This window comes from Oncorhynchus tshawytscha, linkage group LG08, assembly GCF_018296145.1.
Source record: "Oncorhynchus tshawytscha isolate Ot180627B linkage group LG08, Otsh_v2.0, whole genome shotgun sequence".
Classification (NCBI taxonomy): domain Eukaryota; kingdom Metazoa; phylum Chordata; class Actinopteri; order Salmoniformes; family Salmonidae; genus Oncorhynchus; species Oncorhynchus tshawytscha.
The window spans coordinates 30,695,347-30,717,714 of NC_056436.1; the positions used below are offsets into that span (position 1 = coordinate 30,695,347).

Below are 22,368 nucleotides of genomic sequence, written 5' to 3' on the forward strand. Positions count from 1 at the left end.
ATGAGGAAATATCCAATTAGCCTGTACTGTCAACAGGCTCTCCTATGGGAAAACAATCATGCCATGTTACAGTAAAAGAGGGATGGGACTGGGGAGGTGCTGATGAGGGAGACAACCACTGGCTTCACTGTGTAATATTGCCACTTGGATATCTGCAGCGCTGCAAAGTGGCCACTTTGATGTGCCATGCTGCAATGCTTTCATAGACCTATACAGCAGTGTTCTTTTTCCAAGTACAGTTGAAGTCGGAAGTTTACATACACCTTAGCCAAATACATTTAAACTCAGTTTTTCACAATTCCTGACATTTAATCCTAGTAAAAATTCCCAGTCTTAGGTCAGTTCGGATCACCACTTTATTTTAAGAATGTGAAATGTCAGAATAATAGTAGAGAATGATTTATTTCAGCTTTTATTTATTTCATCACATTCCCAGTGGGTCAGACATTTACATACTTTCAAATAGTATTTGGTAGCATTGCCTTTAAATTGTTTAACTTGGGTTAAACGTTTCGGGTAGCCTTCCACAAGCTTCCCACAATAAGTTGGGTGAATTTTGGTCCATTTCTGCTGACAGAGCTGGTGTAACTGAGTCAGGTTTATAGGCCTCCTTGCTCGCACCCGCTTTTTCAGTTCTGCCCGCACATTTTCCATAGGTTTGAGGTCAGGGCTTTGTGATGGCCACTCCAATACCTTGACTTTGTTGTCCTTAAGCCATTTTGCCACAACTTTGGAAGTATGCTTGGGGTTATTGTCCATTTGGAAGACCCATTTGCGACCAAGCTTTAACTTCCTGACTGATGTCTTGAGATGTTGCTTCAATATAGCCACATAATTTTCCTTCCTCAGGATGCCATCTATTTTGTGAAGTGCACCAGTCCCTCATGCAGCAAAGCACCCACACAACATGATGCTAGCACCCCCACAACATGATGCTGCCACCCCCACAACATGATGCTGCCACCCCACAACATGATGCTGCCATCCCCACAACATGATGCTGCCACCCCCACAACATGATGCTGCCACCCCCACAACATGATGCTGCCACCCCCACAACATGATGCTGCCACCCCCACAACATGATGCCGCCACCCCCGTGCTTCACGGTTGGGATGGTGTTCTTTGGCTTGCAAGCCTCCCCTTTTATCCTCCAAACATAATGATGGTCATTATGGCCAAACACTTCTATTTTTGTTTCATCAGACCAGAGGACATTTCTCCAAAAGTACGATCTTTGTCCCCATGTGCAGTTGCAAACCGTAGTCTGGCTTTTGTATGACGGTTTTGGAGCAGTGGCTTCTCCTTGCTGAGCGGCCTTTCAGGTTATGTCAATATAGGACTCGTTTTTCTGTGGATATAGATACGTTTGTACCTGTTTCCTCCAGCATCTTCACAAGGTCCTTTGCTGTTGCTCTGGGATTGATTTACACTTTTCGCACCAAAGTATGGTCATCTCTAGGAGACAGAACGGGTCTCCTTCCTGAGCAGTATGATGGCTGCGTGGTCCCATGGTGTTTATACTTGCGTACTATTGTTTGTACAGATGAACGTGGTACATTCAGGCATTTGTAAAATGCTCCCAAGGATGAACCACAATATTTTTTTCTGAGGTCTTGGCTGATTTCTTTTGATTTTCCCATGATGTCAGTCAAAGAGGCACTGAGTTTGAAGGTAGGCCTTGAAATACATCCACAGGCACACCTACAATTGTCCCAAATTATGTCAATTAGCCTATCAGAAGTTTCTAAAGCCATGATGGAATTTTCCAAGCCGTTTAAAGGCACAGTCACCTTACTGTATGTAAACTTCTGACCCACTGGAGTTGTGATTATAAGTGAAATATGAAACAAGTCATTTTCTTAATTTCACTTCACCAATTTGGACTATTTTGTGTATGTCTGTCTATTACTTGAAATCCAAATAAAAAACACATTTAAATTGCAGGTTGTAATGCAACAAAATAGGAAAAATGCCAAGGGGGATGAATACTTTTGCAAGGCACTGTACCTAGATCCTTTGATGTGAAAAATGCGGAGTTTGTTTAAAACAAATGAAGCTTCACTCAATCCATCATTATATAACTTGCAGTAATTTTGCACTTAGTGGCACAAACCACACTGACAAAGTACCAGGCTGCATTCCAGCTTTGAGGAATTATAGCAAACAACCACAGTTTGTTTATAAACTAGTCAAGCAAAACAGCATGGTGTAACTTCTCCAAATTGAGCATTATCATTAAACTGGAGGCCTGCTGAGAAGTACAATCAGGAAAGAAATTATACACGTAGAATCTAGACTGACAATTATACCAATAGTTATACCAATAACTTATCACAGGCATTTTGCTGATATCGTTCATTACAATAATGGGCCTATACTAGAGAAATGTAAAGTTTGAAATTAAATAAGTTTGCTAATATGGGTTTGTTAATGGGACAATTGATGGCTTCAACCATCAAACTAGTAGTAGTGGTTGCTTAAATTATTACAAAAAAACAATGGTTTATCGTTTATCACATCAATTCAAACAATGTATTGCTATATGGATTTTTGTCCATATCAGCCAGCTTTATGATGTGGTACAGTAAGCTGTTTCCATGTTGCTCTCAGTCTGTCCCTGGTTTATGAGTAGTCACTGGTTACGTGTGTAGACCCTGGTAACGTAAAGACCCTGGTAACGTAAAGACCCGGGTAACGTAAAGACCCGGGTAACGTAAAGACCCTGGTAACGTAAAGACCCTGGTAACGTAAAGACCCTGGTAACGTAAAGACCCGGGTAACGTAAAGACCCTGGTAACGTAAAGACCCTGGCAACGTAAAGACCCTGGTAACGTGTACAACCTGGTTACGTGTACAACCTGGTTACGTGTACAACCTGGTTACGTGTAGCTGGACTTGAATCATTTTAAACTCCGTGAATATGTGCTTCCCATGCAGCTTTGCTGAGCCCTGGGATTCTCTCAACCCATTCAATGGACACTATGGAGAACACCTGAGAAGACCCCTCAAATACACCCTGTTTCAGAAGCGTATTATCTACACTCAACTGTATGAGAATCAGCCACTCTGGTGATGATACCACATTCAAAATGTTCGTTTCCGGTAGGAAATCCTGGATTATATCTTGGAGCTAGAGCCACTCTGAAATGCTGTCTAATTTTCTTTGCATAAGCTTTCAGTTTGAGAGAAACAAACAACGAATAATGTCACAGGCCTATTCCTCTTCACAGTATGTAGTCTCTCTGTGCCTACCTTTGCCTCTGACGTGGGTTCAAGGTAGCACAGTCGATTGCCGAGCCCCTCTGCTGTCAGGCAGAACTTGCGATTCTCCTTGTGGATGCAGGCGACACACTGGAGCACCACTTCATCATCCTGTCAAGACAACATTTTCAGAGTGAGAGGAGGAGAGAGAGGAAAAGCACCACTACCCTCAACAGGAGCCCACCAACCACCTGTTAACACGGGGAGATTCTTCACTTCTGTTTGAATCTAGTGTGTAGTTATGACCTTTATGGAAACGGGAGATTCAACTCCCCAGACACTGGACAGGTAGATAGGGAAGGTCATGCACATTGTACTTAATTGTGGAACATTACAGTTCATGTCCTACTGGTTGAAGATTCAGGCTCCACCATATATTCTCAATTACCCAATTTCCAGCAGCAAAATAGGTACCTTAAAATATCAGGGAAATCATTTTTTTCACCTTTATTTCACCTTCAACTTTATCATGGTAAACTGGTGAGGTAAGATTTCTAGTCTATTGCTTCTCAATGAGGTCATGGTGACACACCATGCAGAACAGGAGAACAGGATGACACAAATGCTGAAGAAAAGGACTACCTACCCTGAGGAGTTAAAATGGATGACTGACATATGTTCTCCTATGTAGGCTCTCTGTTTCTGGCTGTTCATTGGGAAGTCTTCTGCCAATGTGATCAAACAGAAAGTATCCGTCCGGGATTCCTTTAAGTCTGCCGAACATCCTTTGGGCTATTTGCACTGTTTATATAGCACAAATGAGGCTGAAGTAATTGATTGGAGAGTTCAGGTTTAAAAGGAAATAATGATCTAGCTAAATGTCGAAATGTATGCTAAGGAGCATCATCAAGCATCTAGCTGTGTATTGCTTTGGGCTGGATTTGCTCATGAGACAAGAGACTGATCCGTGTAATTTGCAAATTAATTAATTAAAAATCCTACAATGTGATTTTCTGGATTTATTTCCCTCATTTTGTCTGTCATAATTGAAGTGTACCTATGATGACAATTACAGGCCTCTCATCTTTTTAAGTGGGAGAACTTGCACAATTGGTGGCTGACTAAATACTTTTTTGCCCCACTGTAGCATGCATTTTACTGAGTAAATAGATCATTTGGTTTTATTCATAGACCGATTTGGAGTCAGTACAGGTACTAATAACAGCTGATAATGTATTTTCACCAGAATCACCACATTCTAGTCATCAATATAGTTATTACAGCTATATGCAGGAAAACTGCAAATATCCACTATATCTAGTATAGCAATATCAATATTTTCTTGTTGGAAAACTATTTTTGGTTATTTCAGACTGTGTATTATAATTGTATGAATGTTATACAACATAATCAATATCAGCATATAAACATCCCTCGGCATTTGGTTAATGAACATCTCTGTTAGAGAATTACTGAGCAGTTTATGAATGATTAACAGGACGATTATTCACGCCTGTTTTACACTAGTTCTATACACATAACAAATGGGAATCGCTCTAGAAATAAATGACAATGTTAAAAGGATGCGAGTCATTAAAGCTGTAAGCAAGTTCCATTTGTACTACAGTAATACTGCAGCGACCCTAACCACATCACTGTTGAATGTTCAGACTGTATCGTGTCATTATGCTAAAGTATACAGCTTACTGACAGAGCCCGCAATCTGAAAATAAATATAATCAAATGCCCTCGTTCTGAAAATGTTGTGATTGCATTTACAAGACAAGCCGGCAGCGTAAACGGTGAAATTGATATTATTCTATCCCTAGCGTAACAGGCAGGCAGAATGGCTGATGTTGTTGCTAACTGTGCAGCCGTGGTAGCACTCCAGAGCCGAGCGGTGCAGCAGCATTCAGCCCTGTGTCGCTGTGTGTCTGAACATCAGTGTAAAAGGCAATGTGACAGGCCCCGAGGTCTTAAAAAACACTTCAGACATGTTTTCAAGTTATCTATGCTCACATTGTAATAGCTGCCAGTGAGGAAATTATCAATCCATGCAAGTTATGGCACTACTGCCTACAATACCTTTTCCTATGCACTCTTTCCCCTTTCATTATATGTTTAAGCCTTGAGGACAATAATTATAGCAGAAAATATTGGTTTTGGACATATAATGGCCAATTCAACTACAGCATACAAAATAGTACAGCGGATGCTGAGGTAACCTTTACCTGACCCAGTCTGGTCATGGCTGACATCAACACCATCATCCCAGACACCCAGGACCCACTCCAATTCCCATTCCACCCCAACAGATGACGCGATCTCTATTGCACTCCACACTGCCCTTTTCCACCTGGACGAAAGGAACACCTACTTCAGGATACTGTTCATTGACTACAGCTCACCGTTCAACACCATAGTGCCCTCGAAGCTCATCAATAAGCTAAGGACACAAAGTAAACACCTCCCTCTGCAACTGGATCCTGTACTTCCTGATGGGCTGGCCCCAGGTGGTGAGGTTACGCAACAACACATCCTCCATGCTGATCCTAACACGGGGGCCGCTCAGGGGTGCGTGCTTAGTCCCCTCCTGTACTCCCTGTTTGTTCACCCACGATTGCGTGGCTGTGCACGACTTCAACACCATCATTAAGTTTGCCGACGACACAGCGCTGTTACTGTAGGCCTGATTACCGACGACGAGACGGCATATAGGGAGGATGTCAGTGACCTGGCAGTGTGGTGCCAGGACCACAACCTCTCCTTCAACGTCAGTAAGACAAAGGAGCTGATCGTGGACTACAGGAAACGGAGGGCCGACAACATCCCTATTCCCATCGACAGGGTTGTAGTGGAGCGGGTTGAGAGCTTCAATTTCCTTTGTGTCCACATGATTATGGACCTATCATGGTCCAAAACACACCAACATAGACGTGAAGAGGGTACGACAACAACTCTTCGCCAATCAGGAAGCTGAAAAGATTTAGCATGGGCCCTCAAATCCTCAAAAAGTTCTACAGCTTCACCATTGGAATAATTTTGACTGGCTGCATCACCGCTTGGCATGGAAACTGCTTGGCATCTGACAACAAAGCGCGACACAGGGTAGTGCGTACAGCCAAGTACATCACTGAGGCCGAGCTCCCTTCCATCCAGGACTTCTATACCAGGCGGTGTCAAAGGAAGGCCCTAAAAATTGTCAAAGACTCCAGCCACCAAAGTCATAGACTGTTCTCTCTGCTAACGCAGGCAAGCGGTATAAGAGCACCAAGTCTGATCAAAAGGCTCCTGAACAGCTTCTACCCCCAAGCCATAAGACTGCTGAACAGTTAATCAAATGGCCACCCGGACTATTTGTATTGACCCTTTAAAAAAAATGTTTTGCACTTGCACTGGCTCTATGTCAGTGGTTCTTAACCTGGGTTCGATCGAACCCCAGGGGTTCGGGGGTGAGTCAGTCTCAGGGGTTCGGCAGAGGTCAAGACACACATCTGATTCATATGATTCGTGATGACACGCCCCGCTTGGCCATCATTGGCTGCAGGTGATCACGCTACATCGCTTGGCCTATCTGTGCTGCAGGGAATTTAATGCGCTCAGTAGTCGACTTGTGACTGTCGTGATGGTATGTCTTGTGATTTCTTTCTTAATATTTTAATCCCTTCATACTTACTATGTCGAGCAAAAAAAGAAAGTGGTCGGACGAATATGTACAATATGGATTCACATGTATAACTGAACGTGATGGGAGTCAGCGTCCTAACTGCATGATTTGCAATGCCAAGTTGAGCAATTCTAGTCTAGCACCGGCAAAACTAAGAGAACACTTCCTTAAGCTGCATGGAGATGGAAAATACAAGAACACAACGCTCACTGAATTCAAGGTGAAGAGAGCCAGATTCGATGAAAAGGCTACTCTGCCTGTTCTCGGCTTTGTACCCATCAACAAACCGATCCTCACAGCATCGTACGAAGTTGCTTACCTGATCGCAAAGCAGGGCAAACCACACACCATTGGTGAAACACTCATAAAACCAGCTGTGTTGAAGATGGCGAATATTATGCTGGGAAAAGAGGCTGAAGTTATCCCAAATTCCTCTTTCAAATGACACCATCAGCGACAGAATAGAGGACATGAGCAAAGACATCTTGGCTCAAGTAGTTGCAGATCTGATTTCAAACCCGGCAAAATTCAGCCTTCAACTCGACGAAACCACAGACGTTTCCAATCTAAGCCAGCTTGCTGTATTCGTGCGCTATGTGAAAGACGACGTGATAAAGGAAGATGTTTTATTTTGTAAGCCTCTTACAACAACAACTAAGGCAGCCGATGTGAAGAAACTTGTGGATGACTTCTTCAAAGACAACAATCTTTCGTGGGATATGGTTTCTGCAGTTTGTTTGGACGGAGCTCCAGACATGCTGGGAAGAAAGTCTAGTTTTGGTGCGCTAGTGAAAGCTGATGCACCACACATACGCATTGTATTCTGCACAGGCATGCGTTGGCAACAAAAACCTTGCCTCCAAAACTGGCAGAAGTATTAAAAATTGTAGTGGAATGCGTGAACTATGTGCGAACTAGTGCTCTGCGGCACCGCATCTTCAGTGAGCTGTGTAAAGAAATGGGCTCTGAATTCGAGGTACTTCTGTACCATTCTAACGTTCGGTGGTTATCCTGGGGACAGGTGCTGAATCGTGTTTTTGCCATGCGTGTGGAATTAGCCCTGTTTTTGCAAGAGCACCAACATTGTCATGCAGATTGCTTCAAAAATTCTGAGTTCATTCTCATTTTAGCGTACATGGCCGATATCTTTGCAGCTCTCAATCATCTCCATCAAAAGATGCAGGGCGGTGGAGTCAACATCATCAAAGCAGAGGAAAACCTGAAGGCTTTTCAAAAAAAAGCTACCGTTTTGGAAACGACGAACAGAGAACAATAACTTCGCAAACTTTCCCCTGCTGGATGACTGTGTCAGTAAGATCGAAGATGTATCTGGAATCGGAGACATTTCTGTACCCGCGGAACTGAAGCAAGCAATTGCCACGCACTTAGATGAGCTTGCAACGTCTCTCGACGGATACTTCCCTACAAGAGAGTCATATCCAGCATGGGTGAGACAGCCGTTCACGTTTAGTGTTGAGACAACAGATGTCAATTATGAATACCTCGATGAAATCATTGAAATTCAGCAGAGCCAGGTTCAACAGCAACTCTTCAAAAACGCTTTCAACGTTTTGGTGTCAACAAATGGTAACGTACCCTGTTATTGCTAAGAAAGCTCTGGAGATTTTCATACCATTTGTTACAACATATCTTTGCGAGCAATCCTTTTCGAGGATGCTGGACATAAAAACGAAGAAATGGAACAGACTTTGTTGCGAAAATGACATGAGAGTGGCACTTGCCAAGGTGACGCCACGCATTTCTGAACTGGTCTCTGAAAGGCAACAGCAGAAATCACACTGATTTGCAGTAAATATTCATTATTATGCTTTTGTTTGAAAATCATGTTTTGATGATTTTGTTCTTTGAACACAGTGATGTTGATGCACAGTTCATTTTGTGCACCAGTCAAACATATACCTATGTTTTGAATTTGAAAAAATCATATTTTATTTTTCCAATTAAGAAGGGTTCGGTGAATGCGCATATGAAACTGGTGGGGTTCAGTACCTCCAACAAGGTTAAGAACCACTGCTCTATGTGCACTGACTGGAATCTACCCACACATACTACACTGACACTCCAACACACACACACACACACACTTTTAACCCTACCTTCATGTACATTACCTCAATCACATCAACACTCTCGTACCCCTGCACATTGACTCTGTACCGGTACTCCTTGTACTGAACAAAAATATAAATGCAACAATTTCCAATATTTTAGAGTTACAGTTCATATAAAGAAATCAGTTAATTGAAAAAAAGTCATTAGGAGGTTCTAGGCCCACCCACTTGAGATCCAGGATCACCCACTGGAGAGCCAGGCCCAGCCAATCAGTTTTACCCACATAAGGGCTTTATCACAGACCAAAGAGTATTTCTATTTCATCAGCTGTCCAGGTGGCTGGTCTCAGACAATTCCGTAGGTGAAGAAGCCAGATGTAGAGGTCCTGGGCTGGCGTGGTTACACATGGTCTGCGGTTGTGAGGCCAGTTGGACATACTGCCAAATTTGCTAAAATGTCTCCTGGCTTATGGTAGAGAAATGAACATGAAATTCTCTGGCAACAGCTCTGGTGGACATTCCTGCAGTTAGCATGCAGATTGCATAATCCCTCAAAATTTGAGACCTCTGTGGCATTGTGTTGTGTGACAAAACAGCACATTTTAGAGTGGCCTTTTGTTGTCCCCAGCACAAGGTGGCGTGGCAGGTAGCCTTGTGGTTAGAGCATTAACTGGTAGGGACAGTAACTGATAGGTTAATGGATCAAATCCCTGAGCTGCTTAGTTAAAAATCTGTCATTCTGCCCCTGAACAAGGTAGTAAACCCACTGTTCCCCGGTAGGCCGTCATTGTAAATAAGAATTTGTTCTTAACTGACTTGACTTAGTTAAATAAAGGTTAAATAAATGCAAAAGGCACACCTGTGTAATGATCATGCTATTTAAATCAGCTTCTTGATATGCCACTGTCAGGTGGATGGATTATATTGGCGAAGGAGAAATGCACATTAATAACAGAGATATAACAAATTTGTGCACAAAATTTGAGAGAAATACCCTTTTTGTGCGTATGGAACATTTCTGGGATATTTTATGTCAGCTTTACATGTTGCCTTCATATTTTTGTTCAGTATATAGCCTTATTGTTATTATATTACTATTTCTTCTATTTTTTTATGCAAATTTTCTTACTCTGGGAAAGGGCTCGTAAGTAAGCATTTCATGGTCAAGTCTACACCTGTTGTATTCAGTGCATGTGACAAATAACATTAGATTTGATATGCTGCTGCAACTCACTATACCCTGTCACTATGGTGTGAATTACTGCCAGAAATCAGAATCAGATCATACAAAAATTGAGAAAAAAATCAATTTAAAATATTATTTTCCTTTGTTATCAATTAAATTGATGTAAACAGCCTGCATGGCATATCAACACTTGGCCAGTGGCCACCATTGCACATGCAATCACTCTCCAGTCTCCACACTGAGGCCGGGGGGAGCTGTGATTTGGGCCATACGAGGCCACCATTGTATATGCAATCACTCTCCAGTCTCCACACTGAGACTGGGGGGAGCTGTGATTTGGGCCATACGAGGCCACCATTGTATATGCAATCACTCTCCAGTCTCCACACTGAGACTGGGGGAAGCTGTGATTTGGGCCATACGAGGCAGCCATTGATTTGTGTCATACTGTATTTTGCCGTCAGGCGGCCCTCGTCAATCAGAGCGGTTCCCTCTCCACTCCTATCACAGCTCTGGCTGGCCCTGGCTCTGTCTTGTCCTCGTGTCTGGCACCCCCACACCCCTCTCTGTCTACCTCGTCTCTCAACCCTGTCTCAGAGCAGAATTATGTATCACACGTGCTAGGTAAGGCCCACACACTCACTGACCTCCCATCTCGCCTGACCAACACAGGGTGTGAGGTAGCTGCCTACAATGGCTGGGAGGGAGAGAGTCAGCTTGGGACGATTCAATTTACACTGACTGATCTGACTTGCATATACGCAGTACAATGTCACCTGCATTTTTGATAAGGTCATTCCTAAATAGAGCACTATATAAACAACATAAGTCATGAATCATCACTACACATGATCAAAAGTATGTGGACACCTGCTCATCGAACATCTCATATTCCCTCTATGACAGCCTCCACTCTTCTGAGAAGGCTTTCCATTAGATGACGCACCATTGCTGTGGGGACTTGCTTCCATTCAGCCACAAGAGAATTAGTGAGGTCAGGCACTGATGTTGGGCGATGAGCCCTGGCTCGCATTCGGCGTTACAATTCTTCACAAAAGTGTTTGATGGGGTTGAGGTCAGGGCACTGTGCAGGCCAGTCAAGTTCTTCCACACCGATCTCAAACTACCATTTCTGTATAGGCCTCTTGTGCCACGGGGCAATGTCATGCTAAAACAGGAAAGGGCCTTCCCCAAAGTTGGAAACACAGAATCATCTAGAATGTCATTGTATGCTGTAGCGTTATAATTTCCCTTCACTGGAACTAAGGCGCTTAGCACGAACCATGAAAAACTGCCCCAGACCATTATTCCTCGTACACCAAACTTTAGAGTTGGCACTATGCATTGGGGCAGGCAGTGTTCTCCTGGCATCCTCCAAACCCATACTCGACCGTTGGACTGCCAGATGGTGAAGCGTGATTCATCACTACAGAGAATGCGTTTCCACTGCTCCAGAGTCCAATGGTGGCAAGCTTTACACCACTCCAGCCAATGCTTGGTATTGCTCATGGTGATCCTAGGCTTGTGTGCAGCTGCTTCAACTGACTTGTTGGAAAGGTGGCATCCTATGACGGTGCCATGTTGAAAGTCACAGCTCTTCAGTAAAGCCATTCTACTGTCAATGTTTGTCTATGGATTGCATGGCTGTGTACTCGATTTTATACACCTGTCAGTAATGGGTTTGGCTGAAATAGCCGAATCCACTAATTTAAAGGGGTGTCTACATACTTTTGAAAACAGTACCTTCGGAAATATTCAGACCCCTTGACTTTGTCCACATTTTGTTAAGTTACAGCCTTATTCTTATAACTTGATTATTTTGTGTTTCCCCCCTCAATCTACACGCAATACCCCATAATGACAAAAACAGGTTTTTAGATTTTTTTTGCAAATGTATAAATAAATACTGATAAGACATTTACATAAGTATTCAGTTCCTTTACTCAGTACTTTGTTGAAGCACCTTTGGCAGCGATTACAGTCCTTGAGTCTTCTTAGGTATGATGCTACAATTTTGACACACCTGTATTTGGGGAGTTTCTCCCATTCTTCTCTGCAGATCCTCTCAAGCTCTGTCAGGTTGGATGGGGAGCATTGCTGCACAGCTATTTTCAGGTCTCTCCAGAGATGTTTGATCGGGTTCACGTATACATATGAGATGAGTATGTAAACAAAGTGGCTTGGTTAAAGTGGCTAGTGATACATGTATTACATAAAGATGCAGTAGATTATATATAGTACAGTATATACGTATACATATGAGATGAATAATGTAGGGTATGTAAACATTATATTAGGTAGCATTGTTTAAAGTGGCTAGTGATATATTTTACATCATTTCCCATCAATTCCCATTATTAAAGTGGCTGGAGTTGAGTCAGTGTGTTGGCAGCAGCCACTCAATGTTAGAGGTGGCTGTTTAACAGTCTGAAGGCCTTGAGATAGAAGCTGTTTTTCAGTCTCTCTGTCCCAGCTTTGATGCACCTGTACTGACCTCGCCTTCTGGATGATAGCGGGGTGAACAGGCAGTGGCTCGGGTGGTTGTTGTCCTTGATGATCTTTATGGCCTTCCTGTGACATCGGGTGGTGTAGGTGTCCTGGAGGGCAGGTAGTTTGCCCCCGGTGATGTGTTGTGCAGACCTCACTACCCTCTGGAGAGCCTTACGGTTGTAAGCGGAGCAGTTGCCGTACCAGGCGGTGATACAGCCCGACAGGATGCTCTCGATTGTGCATCTGTAGAAGTTTGTGAGTGCTTTTGGTGACAAGCCAAATTTCTTCAGCCTCCTGAGGTTGAAGAGGCGCTGCTGCGACTTCCTCACGATGCTGTCTGTGTGAGTGGACCATTTCAGTTTGTCTGTGATGTGTACGCCCAGCAACTTAAAACTTACTACCCTCTCCACTACTGTCCCGTCGATGTGGATAGGGGGGTGTTCCCTCTGCTGTTTCCTGAAGTCCACAATCATCTCCTTAGTTTTTTTGACGTTGAGTGTGAGGTTATTTTCCTGACACCACACTCCGAGGGCCCTCACCTCCTCCCTGTAGGCCGTCTCGTCGTTGTTGGTAATCAAGCCTACCACTGTTGTGTCGTCCGCAAACTTGATGATTGAGTTGGAGGCGTGCGTGGCCACGCAGTCGTGGGTGAACAGGGAGTACAGGAGAGGGCTCACAACGCACCCTTGTGGGGCCCCAGTGTTGAGGATTAGCAGGGTGGAGATGTTGTTGCCTACCCTCACCACCTGGGGGCGGCCCGTCAGGAAGTCCAGTACCCAGTTGAAAAGGGCGGGGTCGAGACCCAGGGTCTCGAGCTTGATGATGAGCATGGAGGGCACTATGGTGTTAAATGCCGAGCTGTAGTCGATGAATAGCATTCTCACATAGGTATTCCTCTTGTCCAGATGGGTTAGGGCAGTGTGCAGTGTGGTTGAGATTGCATCGTCTGTGGACCTATTTGGGCGGTAAGCAAATTGGAGTGGGTCTAGGGTGTCAGGTAGGGTGGAGATGATATGGTCCTTGACTAGTCTCTCTAAGAGCAGCGTCAACTCACCATCAGTACGACCAAGAATATGACTTTCGCGAAGCGGATCCTGTGTTCTGCCTTTCACCCAGGACAACGGAATGGATACCAGCCGGCGACCCAAAAAAACGACTTCGTAAAAGGGGGAAACGAAGCGGTCTTCTGGTCAGACTCCCGGAGACGGGCACATCGTGCACCACTCCCTAGCATTCTTCTCGCCAACGTCCAGTCTCTTGACAACAAGGTTGATGAAATCCGAGCAAGGGTAGCATTCCAGAGGGACATCAGATACTGTAACGTTCTTTGCTTCACAGAAACATGGCTCACTGGAGAGACACTATCGGAGTCGGTGCAGCCAGCTGGTTTCTCCACGCATCGCGCCGACAGAAACAAACATCTTTCTGGTAAGAAGAGGGGCGGGGGCGTATGCTTCATGGTTAACGAGATGTGGTGTGGCCACAACAACATACAGGAACTCAAGTCCTTCTGTTCACCTGACTTAGAATTCCTCACAATCAAATGTCGACCGCATTATCTACCAAGGGAATTGTCTTCGATTATAATCACAGCTGTATATATTCCCCCCCAAGCAGACACATCGATGGCTCTGAACGAACTTTATTTGACTCTTTGCAAACTGGAATCCATATATCCTGAGGCTGCATTCATTCAAACGTCGTAAGTTGTTGGTTATCTGCACGAACCCAGCCTTCACTATGAAATATCTATACATCAATTGTCTTAATCATTTATTTACTAACTAACTAAATAATCACAGAAATGCTTGTGCAAACAAACAGTGGATGGTTACAAGGAAATGATAGGGAATGTTCCCTAGTGGGCTAAACCGATATGGCGGCTTGGTTGGTTAAGGGAAGTGAGAAGGGCGGAAAGACCAAAGACACTACACAGTTGATAACTGTATTAATTGAAATGCTAATTCTTTGCACATGAACGCTCACTCATTCGGGAGTAATTGCAATCAATATATATATATATATATATATATATAGGTATTTACGCTCAGTGTGTCGTCGTGATCTCTGTTGAAAAGTTCATCTGAACTTCTCTTTGCATCCCTGGAGTCTTTCGTGGTTAGAATGGATACTTCAGAGTCGAGGTCGACCGATTCTGATTTTTCAACGCAGATACCGATTATTGGAGGACCCCCAAAAAAAGCCGATACCGATTAATTGGCCGATTTTTATTTATTTATTTGTAATAATGACAATTACAACAATACTGAATGAACACTTATTTTAACTTAATATAATACATCAATAAAATCAATGTAGCCTAAAATAAATAATTAAACATGTTCAATTTGGTTTAAATAATGCAAAAACAAAGTGTTGGTGAAGAAAGTAAAAGTGCAATATGTGCCATGTAAAAAAGCTAACGTTTAAGTTCCTTGCTCAGAACATGAAAGCTGGTGGTTCCTTTCAACATGAGTCTTCAATATTCCAAGGTAAGAAGTTTTAGATTGTAGTTATTATAGGACTATTTCTCTCTATAAGATTTGTATTTCATATACCTTTGACTATTGGATGTTCTTATAGGCACATTAGTGTTGCCAGTGTAACAGTATAGCTTCCGTCCCTCTCCTCGCTCCTACCTGGGCTCGAACCAGGAACACATCGACAACAGCCACCCTCGAAGCAGCATTACCCATGCAGAGCAAGGGGAACAACTACTCCAAGTCTCAGAGCGAGTGACGTTTGAAACGCTATTAGCGCACACTCCACTAACTAGCTAGCCATTTCACATCGGTTACACCAGCCTAATCTCAGGAGTTGATAGGCTCGAAGTCATAAACAGCGCAGTGCTTGAAGAATTGCAAAGAGCTGCTGGCAAAACGCACAAAATTGCTGTTTGAATGAATGCTTACGAGCCTGCTGGGGCCTACCATCGCTCAGTCAGACTGCGCTATCAAATCATAGACTTAATTATAACATAATAACACACAGAATTACGAGCCTTTGGTCATTAATATGGTCGAATCCGGAAACTATCATCATCTCGAAAACAAGACATTTATTCTTTCAATGAAATACGGAACCGTTCCGTATTTTATCTAACGGGTGGCATCCATAAGTCTAAATATTCCTGTTACATTGCACAACCTTCAATGTTATGTCACAATTACGTAGACTTCTGGAAAATTAGTTCAGAATGAGCCAGGCAGCCCAAACTGTTGTATATACCCTGACTCTGGTGCAATGAACGCAAGAGAAGTGACACAATTTCACCTGGTTAATATTGCCTGCTAACCTGGATTTCTTTTAGCTAAATATGCAGGTTTAAAAATATATACTTCTGTGTATTGATTTCAAGAAAGGCATTGATGTTTATGGTTAGGTACAGTCGTGCAAGGATTTTGTTAAATCATCCCCCGTTTGGCGAAGTTGGCTGTCTTTGTTAGGAAGAAATAGTCTTCACACAGTTTGCAATGAGCTAGGCAGCCCAAACTGCTGCATATACCCTGACTCTGTTGCAAGAGAAGTGACACCATTTTTCCTAGTTAAAACAAATTCATGTTAGCAGGCAATATTAACTAAATATGCAGGTTTAAAAATATATACTTGTGTATTGATTTTAAGAAAGGCATTTAAGAAAGGCAACGACAGTCCTTTTCGCGAATGCCACCGCATCAATTATATGCAACGCAGGACACGCTAGATAAACTAGTAATATCATCAACCATGTGTAGTTAACTAGTGATTATGATTGATTGATTGTTTTTTATAAGATAAGTTTAATGCTAGCTAGCAACTTACCTTGGCTTCTTGCTGCATTCGCATAACAGACAGGCTCCTCGTGGAGTGCAATGTAATCAGGTGGTTAGAGCGTTGGACTAGTTAACTGTAAGTTTGCAAGATTGAATCCCCGAGCTGACAAGGTAAAAATCTGTCGTTCTGCCCCTGAACAAGGCAGTTAACCCACCGTTCCTAGATTGTCATTGTAAATAGGAATTTGTTCTTAACTGACTTTCCTAGTTAAATGAAGGTGTTTAAAAAATAGATTTAAAAAACGGCCAAATGGGTGTCAAAAAATACCGATTTCCGATTGTTATGAAAACTTGGAAACAGGATGCATCTGAGCTCAATTTCGAGTCTCATAGCAAAAGATCTGAATACTTATGCAAATATGGTATGTTTTTTTAATACATTTGCTAAAATGTCTAAAAACCTGTTTTCGCTTTGTCATTATGGGGTATTGTGTGTAGATTGAGGATTGTTTTACTTAATACATTTTAGATTAAGGATGTAACGTAACAAAATGTGGAAAAAGTCAAAGGGTCTGAATACTTTCTGAAGGCACTGTATATAGTGTATCTGTACCATCATGAATGTTATCTGATTCTATGAATAGCTTTAGAGGACGTTCTGTCCTTGTCACTGACCTGACACTGACTCTCTGAATCAGGCCTTTTGGATTTCACATCCCCCTGAGTGATCCTTGAAGGAACTGAGTGCATCTTGACACGTTAAATGTGGTCACATCCCTAGTAAAGCAGTTTGACATTGAGCAGAACTAAAAGCCTGCTGCTACTACTACTGTACATGAATGATGGCTCAGCTCATTTCCCTGATTTGCTATAGTCACTGTAGCCCTATGTACTGAAATTACTTGATATTTCTGTACAGTAACAGTGAAGCACATCCCAAATCTCCCTGAACATGCTGCAGACTAAATCACTTTGTACCCATTCTGTAAATACTGATACTGCACAGTCAAGACTGAGGTGACAGACTGAGGCTTGATGTGATAAACTGGTGACAAGTTTCTTAATCACCTCCTCCATGATCAAATCACAGGTACTTTCACTTCGCCAGATGCCATTTTCTCACATTTTCTATGTACCTAGAAGCCTAGCACACAAGGCTACAGCAGAGGGCTGAGGGAACAAGGTGTTATGGACCAGGTGGATTTTACCATGCCTCAATCACAGCAGAATTAGAGGAAATCAGGTCCTACCATCAAACTCACTGTTTAAAACGTTATTTGATTAAATCTCCTCCTGAGAGGTACTTCACTACTGAACTAGTGCACTGTTCAGACTTTGTGAACTAGCCAATATATTCACTACCATAGTCTCATCCAATGCTGGTAGAATGACAGTCAGAGGAAACTATTCCATTTGAATATGCAAAGTATCAGGGGGAACTGTTCAGAGATTCAACAGAAATGTTCCCGAGAGGCATCAGAGATGTGAGCGTTTGATTTGTAGTTTGAAAAGAGGTCAGTACTTCAGAGGGTAACACCTCACCACACTGACTAGGGTTGTAACAGGAACTCTGCAGGCTCTGCGGTGAGGAATACTTAGACAATATACTGTATTGAGGTCGACCGATTAATCAGGGCCGATTTCAGGTTTTCATAGCAATCGGTAATTGGTATTTTTGGACACCGATTTGCCCCACTATTTTTTTTTTAAACCTTTATTTAACTAGGCAAGTCAGTTAAGAACACATTCTTATTTTCAATGACGGCCTAGGAATGGTGTGTTAACTGCCTTGTTCAGGGGCAGAATGACAGATTTTTACCTTGTCAGCTCTGGGATTCGTTTTTGCAACCTTCCGGTTACTAGTCCAACGCTCTAACCGCCTGCCTTACATTGTACTCCGAGGAGCCTGCGTGGCAGGCTTTTCCTCCCACAAAACAGGTGGGGGAAAAGGGTACCTAAGTATGGTTGTCAATCAGACAATGATAGACAGATGTCCCTGATTGAGAACCATAACAGGCCAAGACATAGAAATACAAAACATAGAAAAAATGACATAGAATGCCCACCCTAGTCACACCCTGGCCTAACCAAAATAGAGAATAAAAAGCCTCTATGGCCAGGGCGTGACACAAGTATATACTTTTAAACCTACATATTTAGTTAATATTGCCTGCGAACATAAATTTCTTATAACTAGGGAAATTGTGTCACTTCTCTTGCATTCCTTGCAAGCAATCAGGGTATATACAGTGGGGCAAAAAAATAATTTAGTCAGCCACCAATTGTGCAAGTTCTCCCACTTAAAAAGATGAGAGAGGCCTGTAATTTTCATCATAGGTACACCTCAAATATGACAGACAAAATGAGAAAAGAAAGTCCAGAAAATCACATTGTAGGATTTTTAATGAATTTATTTGTAAATTATGCTGGAAAATAAGTATTTGGTCACCTACAAACAAGCAAGATTTCTGGCTCTCACAGACCTGTAACTTCTTCTTTAAGATGCTCCTCTGTCCTCCACTCATTACCTGTATGAATGGCACCTGTTTGAATTTGTTATCAGTATAAAAATACACCTGTCCACAACCTCAAACAGTCACACTCCAAACTCCACTATGGCCAAGACCAAAGAGCTGTCAAAGGACACCAGAAACAAAATTGTAGACCTGCACCAGGCTGGGAAGACTGAATCTGCAATAGGTTAGCAGCTTTGTTTGAAGAAATCAACTGTGGGAGCAATTATTAGGAAATGGAAGACATACAAGACCACTGATAATCTCCCTCGATCTGGGGCTCCACGCAAGATCTCACCCCGTGAGTTCAAAATGATCACAAGAACGGTGAACAAAAATCCCAGAACCACACGGAGGGACCTAGTGAATGACCTGCAGAGAGCTGGGACCAAAGTAACAAAGCCTACCATCAGTAACACACTACGCCGCCAGGGACTCAAGTCCTGCAGTGCCAGACGTGTCCCCCCTGCTTAAGTCAGTACATGTCCAGGCCCGTCTGAAGTTTGTTAGAGAGCATTTGGATGATCCAGAAGAAGATTGGGAGAATGCCATATGGTCAGATGAAACCAAAATATAACTTTTTGGTAAAAACTCAACTCGTCGTGTTTGGAGGACAAAGAATGCTGAGTTGCATCCAAAGAACACCATACCTACTGTGAAGCATGGGGGTGGAAACATCATGCTTTGGGGCTGTTTTTCTGCAAAGGGACCAGGACGACTGATCCTTGTAAAGGAAAGAATGAATGGGGCCATGTATCGTGAGATTTTGAGTGAACCTCCTTCCATCAGCAAGGGCATTGAAGATGAAACGTGGCTGGGTCTTTCAGCATGACAATGATCCCAAACACACCGCCGGGGAAAAAAGGAATGGCTTCGTAAGAAGCATTTCAAGGTCCTGGAGTGGCCTAGCCAGTCTCCAGATCTCAACCCCATAGAAAATCTTTGGAGGGAGTTGAAAGTCCGTGTTGCCCAGCAACAGCCCCAAAACATCACTGATCTAGAGGAGATCTGCATGGAGGAATGGGCCAAAATACCAGCAACAGTGTGTGAAAACCTTGTGAAGACTTACAGAAAACATTTGACCTCTGTCATTGCCAACAAAGGGTATATAACAAAGTATTGAGATAAACTTTTGTTATTGACCAAATACTTATTTTCCACCATAATTTGGAAATAAATTTATTAAAAATCCTACAATGTGATTTTCTGGATTATTTTTTTATCATTTTGTCTGTCATAGTTGAAGTGTGCCTATGATAAATTACAGGCCTCTCTCATATTTTTAAGTGGGAGAACTTGCACAATTGGTGGCTGACTAAATACTTTTTTGCCCCACTGTATATAGTTTGGGCCGCCTGGCTCATTGCGAACTGTGTGAAGTCCATTTATTCCTAACAAAGGCCGTAATTAATTTGCCAGAATTGTACATAATTATGACAGAACATTGAAGGTTGTGCAATGTAACAGCAATATTTAGACTTAGGGATGCCACCCGTTAGATAAAATATGTAACGGTTCCGTATTTCACTGAAAAAATAAACGTTTTGTTTTCGAAATGATAGTTTCTGGATTCTACCATATTAATGACCAAAGGCTTGTATTTCTGTGTGTTATTATGTTATAATTAAGTCTATGATTTGATATTTGATAGAGCAGTCTGACTGAGCGATGGTAGGCAGCAGCAGGCTCGTAAGCATTCATTCAAACAGCACTTTCATGCGTTTGCCAGCGGCTCTTTGCAATTCTTCAAGTATTGCGCTGTTTATGAATTCAAGCCTATAATTCCTATAATAACTACAACCTAAAACGTCTTACCTGGGAATATTGAAGACTCATGTTAAAAGTAACCACCAGCTTTCATATGTTCTCATGTTCTGAGCAAGGAACTTAAACGTTAGCTTTTTTACATGGCACATATTGCACTTTTACTTTCTTCTCCAACTCTTTGTTTTTGCATTATTTAAACCAAATTGAACATGTTTCATTATTTATTTGAGGCTAAATTGATATTATTGATGTATTATATTAAGTTAAAATAAGTGTTCATTCAGTATTGTTGTAATTGTCATTATTACAAATGTAAAAAATGTAAATTGTCCGATTAAATCAGTATCTGCTTTTTTTGGTCCTCCAATAATTGTTATCAGTGTTGAAAAATCTTAAATCGGTCATCCTCTAATAGAGTACATTATTTATAGGTATTTATGCAGGCTACTCAAAACAAAGCAAACAGAGAAGAGACTAAAAGTATCTAGCTAACAACCACAATGCAGGAGGAAAACAATAGACCTTTCCCCCAATAAGAAATGGCACATAGTGTTACCCTTCAGCTAATATTACTGGCTTGCACTATACTACACCACAATCTATCCACAGGAAGAGTATCTATTTTCATCAACCATATGTCAAACTCAATTTAGAACTTAGTAATACTTTTTTTAGCAGTGGGGCTAGAAATGATAAACATTACACATGAAGAGTCAAATACTTCATGTCCTAACAACCTGGCAAGCAATGTTTGTGTGGTAACTTGAAGAGGGTCCCTCCCTGAATCCATCAACCATGGACTGCATGGCTTGTATAAAGTCTGGTCATATAATATGGCTCCCGGCCCACCATCCATTACAGTGTCACTAACTTGTCACCTTAAAATGATGTAAATCTTGCTTTCTATTTTGACTCCAGCTACTCAGTCAGTTGGGTATATAAGCCATGCAGATCCCTCGAACAAGTGAGTGTGTTTGAGAAAGAGGTGGTGAGTGAACTTGGCCCCTATTTAATAAAAGAAGATTTACTGTTGTAAAGCTTGCCATCGAGTGAAAGATGTCCAGTACAGAAGTCGTAAACTCTAGCCTCCAGCCCCCACTGCAGCAGCACTCCGTATTTGAGGAAGGCTTTTTCAGTCTCTCCTAGCTTGATCCCGGGCCAAGGAATCTGGTGAATTGATGGCAAAGTGATCCGACAGGAACACAGAGGAGTCATCTGGTCTATCTAGAGAGTCAGGGGGAGAGGTAGTAAGCGGCACTTCCCAGGGGGAGCAACCTGAACCAGAGGCACTCAGTCACACAGTCCACTGGCCTGCCCATTCCCTGGTACCCTCCATACCCTGTACCCCTCATCCTGCAGGGCTGTGGGCAGCAACACAGCCCCATCCGCACCACACACAGCCAGCCATGGAGGGTCCACGCCACTCAACACTGCAGGGGGCTGGTTCTCCTGCAGAGTGTTTGGATAGTTACACACAGATAGTTACACCTGGCCAGGCACCGTATAACAAAATAAAGCTGTGGGACAAGTTCATGGGTGGCTTCATTCCCCTCTATGCTACTGTTTCTGGAAGAAGTCTGTACAGACAACACCAGGTGTTCACCAGGCCCATTGCCCTCCTCTAGTCAGTAACCGTAGAGCTCCTCCTCAGCTCCTGAGGTATATGTGCTGTAGGTAGGCCTCAGAGGAATGGTGCACAGGGTCCCTCCATCTGTTT

At 42.7% G+C, this 22,368-nt stretch overlaps 1 protein-coding gene across 1 annotated transcript in view; it reads right to left on the bottom strand.

The window, feature by feature from the left end:
* The window catches only part of LOC112256660 (ryanodine receptor 3), a 162,539-nt gene that overhangs the window by 121,115 nt on the left and 19,056 nt on the right, over positions 1 to 22,368 (bottom strand). The window contains exon 2 of the mRNA XM_024430062.2: positions 3,256 to 3,375. Coding sequence (XP_024285830.1) covers positions 3,256 to 3,375 — 120 coding nt within the window. The remainder of the gene's footprint in view (positions 1 to 3,255; positions 3,376 to 22,368) is intronic.